Source organism: Auxenochlorella protothecoides (genome assembly GCF_000733215.1).
Source record: "Auxenochlorella protothecoides strain 0710 unplaced genomic scaffold scaffold126, whole genome shotgun sequence".
In the NCBI taxonomy this organism is placed as follows: domain Eukaryota; kingdom Viridiplantae; phylum Chlorophyta; class Trebouxiophyceae; order Chlorellales; family Chlorellaceae; genus Auxenochlorella; species Auxenochlorella protothecoides.
In genome coordinates this window covers 206,998-214,014 of record NW_011934319.1, presented here as the reverse complement: position 1 = coordinate 214,014, position 7,017 = coordinate 206,998, and the positions used below count along the sequence as shown (strand labels likewise).

General features: G+C 60.9%; 4 protein-coding genes across 4 annotated transcripts in view; 1 reads left to right on the top strand and 3 right to left on the bottom strand.

The window, feature by feature from the left end:
- Window positions 1-660: 660 nt before the first annotated feature.
- F751_1328 (hypothetical protein) lies at window positions 661-1,693 on the bottom strand (the record flags this gene model as incomplete). The annotated part of the gene is made up of 3 exons (XM_011401820.1): window positions 661-784; window positions 988-1,166; window positions 1,439-1,693. 3 exons carry the CDS (start codon window positions 1,691-1,693, stop codon window positions 661-663), a joined length of 558 nt encoding a protein of 185 aa, XP_011400122.1.
- Window positions 1,694-2,068: 375 nt separating this feature from the next.
- F751_1327 (6,7-dimethyl-8-ribityllumazine synthase) lies at window positions 2,069-3,568 on the bottom strand (the record flags this gene model as incomplete). Its single annotated transcript, XM_011401819.1, has 5 exons — window positions 2,069-2,191; window positions 2,293-2,418; window positions 2,734-2,829; window positions 3,033-3,239; window positions 3,566-3,568. The coding sequence occupies 5 exons, from the start codon at window positions 3,566-3,568 to the stop codon at window positions 2,069-2,071; spliced, it is 555 nt and encodes a 184-aa protein (XP_011400121.1).
- Window positions 3,569-4,727: 1,159 nt separating this feature from the next.
- Window positions 4,728-7,017, top strand: part of F751_1325 (Hydroxyacid oxidase) — a gene marked incomplete at both ends in the record, with an annotated part of 5,247 nt that continues 2,957 nt past the window's right edge. The window contains 6 exons of the mRNA XM_011401817.1: window positions 4,728-4,947; window positions 5,164-5,366; window positions 5,574-5,670; window positions 5,901-6,118; window positions 6,445-6,615; window positions 6,871-7,008. Of these exons, the coding sequence (XP_011400119.1) occupies window positions 4,728-4,947; window positions 5,164-5,366; window positions 5,574-5,670; window positions 5,901-6,118; window positions 6,445-6,615; window positions 6,871-7,008 (1,047 nt within the window). The remainder of the gene's footprint in view (window positions 4,948-5,163; window positions 5,367-5,573; window positions 5,671-5,900; window positions 6,119-6,444; window positions 6,616-6,870; window positions 7,009-7,017) is intronic.
- On the bottom strand, window positions 5,063-5,431 carry F751_1326 (hypothetical protein; the record flags this gene model as incomplete). Its single annotated transcript, XM_011401818.1, has 1 exon — window positions 5,063-5,431. One exon carries the CDS (start codon window positions 5,429-5,431, stop codon window positions 5,063-5,065), a length of 369 nt encoding a protein of 122 aa, XP_011400120.1.

The following is a 7,017-nucleotide window of genomic DNA, read 5'->3' as shown; positions in this document are numbered from 1 at the left end:
CCAACGCCCTGCCACCCAGCAGCCCACCCACGTCTGCCTCGGCATCGGCAGCGGCAATTGGGACTGCCGGGTAGGCAAGGACGACAGCCTTGTCGTTGCCCTTGGTTGGCGGAGGCCAGGGGAGGAGGCCATGGAATGGAGAATCCATGCAGTCACCGCTGTTTCAACCTTCAAGCTGCCTGCATGCCTGTTGTATCGTTGTAATCCATCCCATCCATCCAGAGACTGTCACGGGGACCCGGCACATGGACGTACATGATTGTATGGCGTCTGGATTTACAGGGCGCATGAATTCAGGTGACAGCTCGTGCGGCTTTTGCAGAGCTGGGCACGGACCCTACCGTTGACAGGCAAGATAGAGCCTGACCAAGGCTACAGTGATCACAACTCGCATGGGAGTGGGCAAAACATAAGGCCCGATCCTAGAGTGATGGCAAGGCTTGAAGGCAGGCCCTTGTTTGCACAAGTCCACCAGTGAGACGCATGTTGCAGGGGGTGTTTGCGGCGGCCTCCAGGATCGAAAGACCTGAGCCCAAGGGGCACCAGGGTGGTTGGCCCCCCAGGTCAACCCACAAGGCACTTGGCCAAAGGTGCAGAAAGCTGTTGTACGGTCAGTGCGGCCTCCTGGGACCTCTGCCAAGCCCGGCCTCGCCACCCCCCTCAGACGTTGGAGGCATAGAGTCGCTGGGTGCTCTTCTCCACTGCTCGTTCCTCTCGCAGCCGGTCCAGCTCCTCTAGCGTGGTAGGCAGGGCCCGCTCCCTCAAACTCCTCCCAAACGGCCAGCTGAACAAGTGCGGGCCGGGACAGAGGGTCAGTGGGCTTGGCATGAGCAGCGTGTGGAATCCCCCACATGAAGGCACATTGGTTTTCTTTTTCTGATAACATTGTGCGATCTTCAGCACAGCGACCCTCCAATCCGATAGTCATCGGCCCACTGCCCTCCTGGCAAGCCAGTCCTCAGCGTCTAGACTGAACTCCCTCCTCACATGACGTATGTAGCCATCTTGACGTTCAGGATGGCTGTGCTCAGTCCGACAATCGTCAGGGCTTGGATCAGGGCTGCGCTCAGGTGGGCCAGCACGAGTGGCCACCCGAAGAGCAGGGCCCACACAATGTTGCCGGCGATGGTGTAGGGGTGGGCCGGATTATCCAGGAAGGACCCTCCCTGGTTGATGAGAGGGAGAGGAATAGTGACACGGTTTGCAGAAACCCATCCAGCAGTGCCAGCACATGCGTCGCGACCAGGAGGAGGGGGCACCGATGACACATATCATGGCCCTTGCAGAGGTCGTCATGGAGAGTGATCCCATGGCATCGCTGCTGTGTTGGTGTCATGGGCGTGCCCTCCCCATTCGAGCTCCATCTGCGGGCAAGCTTAGCTGTCAGCACCGATCATAGAATCAACACCTGCCCAGCCGTGCCGCCTGCGGTGCACACCTGGACTGAGAAGCTCAGGGTCTTGATGTATGGCTCCAGCGTGATGCCTCCATCCAGGGCGAACAGGCTGATGCGCAGGACTTGGAGGGCAAACGGAGCAAAGACGATGGTGAGCAGCATGCCCACGGCGGCCACGCAGTACGCGGCGCACAGCCAGATCCCGCCCGTCACGATCCAGATGGCCCTGCGGAGGGGCAGTATGGGCTGCGTGTTGCCCCAGACCATGACCTGGTCGATGCGGCGACGCAGCTCCATGGCCCTGGTGCGGGGACGCCTCGCTTGCGGAGGAGGAATGGTTTTGGACCCTCGCCGCGTCGGGTGGGTGTGCAGCTCTATGCCCTGTCAGGCTTGCAGTAAATTTAGCTTTCAGCGCGGTGCGGCCCTGGGATCGCTTTCCATGCCGCTGCACGCCGGTCTCCTTTTCGTCGAGGTGCCCAGATCGCGGGCGCGCGAGTTGGGGCGAAGCTGCACTTCAAGAGCCTGACACGCATGCATGCAGGTGCCCAGCCAACCCATGTGGATTATTCATGCCAACCCTGGTGCCATAGTGTTTTTCAAAACATCATTATTGGCCCAAATAGTAAGGCTGATCCGGTCACAGGCAAACCGTGCATAGTGTTCTCTCCCGGTTCACCATGTCGGCGCGGCCGAGCCAACCTCCCGCATGCTGGCCAGCAGATTGGCCATCTCCACCGCGGTGGCTGCAGCCTCTGAGCCCTTGTTCCCGACCTTGCCGCCGGCACGGTCCAGCGCCTGCAATGGGTTCAAAGTGAATGTTTGTGAGGGTGTGGATGGGGGCCAGTGGTCACGGCCTGCTGATGAACATGAGCACCTTTGACGACTGGAGCACCCACCTGGTCCATGGAGTCGCAGGTGAGGACGTTGAACACCACGGGGACGCCCGTGTCAATGGCGGCATTCAACACTCCGCTGGTCGTGGCGCCCACCACGGCGTCGTAGTGGGCGGTCGCGCCCTTGACCTGCGGGGTTGGCAATACAAAATGAGCACCAGCAGGAGATAGGACGCTGGGGTGCGATGCTCTGCAGGTGGGTGCCACTCCAGTGTCCTGCACTGGAACCCACCAGGCCAGACCCTGGCACAGCATCAAGACCTCCTGCACATCAGACAGCAGCATACATGAAATTGCAAAAGTTGCAGACCCATGACCAGACAGAGGGGGTCAGTTGCTGTGGGTGATACAGCCGTAGGCCTTTCTGCACACGACAGTCGAGCGCACCTGGCTGGGGCCAGCATGCACCAGTCCCTTTCATCCATGGACCCCCTTTGGCCTCACCACAACTCCGATGGCGATGACGGCATCGTACTTTCCGCTCTTGGCCATGGCCTTGGCAACCACCGGCAGTTCGAAGCTTCCTGGAACCCAGGCCACCTGGTGGGATGAGAGGGGCGTGGGTTCACCAGGTGGGCCAGGCACACTGCGCAGTCCTATGGAAGAGCGCCACCATTGGGAGAGCTGTACACAGGCGTTGGGGAGCTTGATGTTTGTCCTCCCACCGAGAACTGATGCCTTGGTCCCCTGCTTCAATCCCCCAGGCATCGCGGCCAGATCCACCAGAGCTTCCCCCTCCTCACATCGACATCATTGTCGACATCCACCCAGTGACGACTCAGGGTTTCCCGGGCTCCAGCCAGAAGGGGGCGGGTGACCAGCTCGTTGAAGCGTGCCACCACGATGCCGATCCTCAGTCCGCTACCATCCAGGCTCCCATAGAATGTCTCAGACCCCTCCTCGTCCTCACTGTCCTCCACGTCTTCTGGGCCGGCACTGACGCCAGAACCCTGTACGGCATCCTCCACACGGGGTGAGGCATTGGAGACCTCGCCCTTGCCGGCCTTGCCCCTCGTGCGGACACTGCTCCGTGGGAGCAAGGCTGCGTGCACAAGGAGCGCTCGTCAAAATGTTTGTATTGGCACCTTACCAGCCAAAGGCGCAATACCACGACGTGTCGCATGAATCGACTCCCACGCCCAAACCTAACCCCACCTGCCGATCGAGACGACCTGTGGGCCATGCTGACGGCCAGCATTGTGCTACGGGTCGACGTACGGGCTTGGGTGGGTACCGACGGGGATCTCAGAAACGCCTGGGTCCATGCTACGCTCACCATCCTGACTATCAGCTAAGATTTAGGCAGAGCGAGGGAAAAGATAACCTTTCAATATGTCCCCTTCATGGTTGCTGGCTCTTCCGGGTCTGCCCGGTCTGCACCCGGCGTAGCTGGCTGTGGGATGGGGGGATGAAGGGCGTCGGGATGTGACGCGTCATGCATAGCATACTTTCCCAGGGCCGGCGTTTCAAGGCTTGGATCCAGCTGCTGTTGCAACTCCCCATGTATCGTGGCCACCTCCGGCGTGGCGTCGAGTGTCCGCTGAGGACACTCGTGTTAACATGCACTCGCGAGCGTGGCGTTTGGTGTGAGGTACCCCCACTACAGGCTAGGCGTAGCGCATGTGTACTGAGCCCCATTGCAGCACCTTACCTTCCCCCACCCCCCCATTCGATAGGCTGCTTATTTCCTGACCAGGTCAAGGCCACGGACCATTTCTGAGAACGCAAACAGGGTAGACAGCCTCGCAGGCCACATCGGCACACCTGCACTCCTGTTACATTTGCACCTCCTCCAACAGGGTGCGATTTTCAATTGTCTGATGCAGTACACCCCAGGGGTACAGATATGTCCTCATGAGATCTCAGGACAAAGTCCAAATCACCTGGCAAACATGAAGGGGATCCCCGCATCTCCTGGCCTGCCTGCACTTCCTTCTGAAAATGCACAGGCATCAACAAAGCGAGGGAATGGGCATACGCCCCACGATTCTGATCGTGAGCATCCATAGCAGCAGAAGCCTGTCTCGAGTACACGTTTGTAGGACATTCGTGGCCCAAAAACACCCTCTTTCCATGACAAGGTATTTATTATCCCCCGGTAACCACCAATCGGGGTCGCTTATCCCCTGCCATGCGTCATCCATAAACTTGCTTGGAGGGATCCACAAGTGGTGCAAACATGTGTAGGTTTGCCGGGGGCATTGCATGCGCCTCATGAGGTAGTTCAACAGGGTAGAGGCCGCTGGGGCTTATTCATCCGGAAGAAACCCTGGAGAGATCTCACGTAGCCTGCTCCGGCGTGAGTAATCCTCTGCTCTAGATCCCATGATGTCGAGCACGTCAGTATTGGAAACGATTATCGAAAATTGATTGCACCTTGAGTGAATCTGTGCCCTGGCCCCTGCCAGCCATCGCACCCGTCCCACCGGCCCGTTCTCATGTCGTCGCCAGCCCAACCTAGCAAGCCCTGGACCAGTGTGGATGAGTTGGAGGAGCAAGCTGTTCCCCATCTCCCAGCCTCTATAGCCGGATACTACCTTGGGCACTCGGAGAGGGGGGTGACGGTGCGAGACAACGTGACTGCCTTCACCCGCTGGCGCCTGCTGCCCCGCTGTATGGTGGATGTGTCGACCGTGAACACCTCCTGCACCATACTAGGTGATAATGAACAGTGAGAATTTCCGGGTGTCAATGGGGCATCGCGATGTTTTCCCCGTTTGCTTCTCATGTCGGCATACGCGACAGGTGTCGCCGGGATGGGATCGCTCATCCTTCACACAGATGGACACCCCATCCTACGACGCCACCCCAGCCCAGGGACCCTCTTCACTCCGGCACCATGGAGCCTGACATCCCCCTGCCTTGCTCCCCCAGGATCGAACCTGCTCATGCCTATCCTGATCGCCCCCATGGCGATGCAGCGGATGTGCCACCCGGACGGCGAGCTAGCAGTGGCACGCGCGGCGGCAAGCGTGGGCTCTGGCATGATCCTGTCCACGATGAGCACGGCCCCCCTCGCTGACGTGGCAGAGGAGCTCCCCTCGTCCACGCACGCCCTCAAGTGGTTCCAAGTGTACGTGAGTCGCGGCCTTGGGTGCTGTTGCAGGACTTCATTGCTTCTGATGCTTGATCTTCCCCCCATAACGTGGTGCCGCAAAATGCCAAGGGGTTTGCTTGGATCCGGTGTACGAATGTGGATCCCTGGACAGACCGGTGAGGTCTCCTATGGCAACAGCAGTAGCCTGTGGAAACCACAGAAACCCTGCACCACCAACCTTCCTCAGGTGCTCTCTCGGCGGGATGTCACAGCCCACATGGTGAAGGAGGCAGAGGCGGCCGGATACACCGCCATTGTTGTGACCGTCGATGCCCCCAGGCTAGGTGGGGCATGGGTCGCCCCTGTGAAGGGGAGGCGGTGCACCCTCTGGAGCTCTGTCCTGTATGCTACAGTGTCAACTAGGGGTGCGAGTTAGGGTGTGTGAATTCCCTCTATCTGCTCTGCACCATCGAGTGGAGTACCATGTTGAGAGATGAGGAAGAGGGTGCGGGCGTTCTTCCCCCGCCACGCCCATTACCTCCCCTCCCCCCCAACCCCCCAAACACACACACAGGGAAGCGCGACATCGACGACAAGCTGCACTTTGACATCCCGCCCCACCTCAGCCTGGCCAACCTCAAGGCGCTGCAGGAGGAGGCGGGGCGGCCGGCCAGCGGGCACAGCCAGGGCTCCGGCTTCGCGGCCTACTTCACCAGCCTCATAGACCCCTCCTTAACCTGGGACTGCATCGCCTGGCTGAAGTCGGTCACTCGCCTACCCATCCTGGTCAAGGTGGGAAGGGGCCCCGGGGGAGGCGGGGGAGGGAGGGCAGATGTGCAGCGCAGAGGCACACCGGCAGCGAACTGCGTCTACGAGAGGACAGCGGAGGGCTTGTCGAGTTCCAGGCTCTCGAGCGTGGCGCGGAGCGGGGTGTAACATGTCTGTGTGCGCGACTCACTTTCCAGGAGGCCACACTTGGTGCCTACATCTGTGATACAGCCCACAATGTCTGAACCCGCCCGCACCTGTCACCGCGTCTGTAAACCAAACCCGGCATGCGCTCACCAGCTGGTTGACCCTGCTCACCCGTCATGCAAATGTGCCCCCTTACCCTCCAGGGAGTGCTGGCCCCGGACGATGCCAGGGCCGCCATCCGGGCGGGGTCCGATGGCATCGTCGTCAGCAACCACGGCGGCCGCCAGCTGGACGGCACGCCCTCGGCGCTGGACGTCCTGCCCCACGTGGCGGCCGCCGTGGCGGGGCGGGTGCCCATTCTGATGGACGGCGGGGTGCGGAGGGGGACCGATGTGCTCAAGGTTGAAGGGGCGGGGTTGGTCGGGGGTGCCCCGAGGGGGGGGGGACTGGGGCCTTTGAGGGGGCCGACGCAGCCATGCGCCTGGGAACGAGTGAGATGTCGGAGACGGCCGTGCACCGAGGCGCTTCCCTGTGCAAAAATCCTGTGTTTTATCACACACACACACAAAGACAGGCGCACTAACACGCCCCCGCCCTCCCTCCTTCCTTCCTCTATCCCAACGCCCCAGTGCCTCGCGCTGGGGGCCAGCGCCGTGCTGATTGGGCGGCCCGTGCTGTGGGGCTTGACCCTGGGGGGGGAGGAGGGGGTCCGTGCCGTCCTGAGCACCATGCGCGCCGAGCTGGAGCTCAGCATGGCGCTGCTGGGGGTGGCGAGC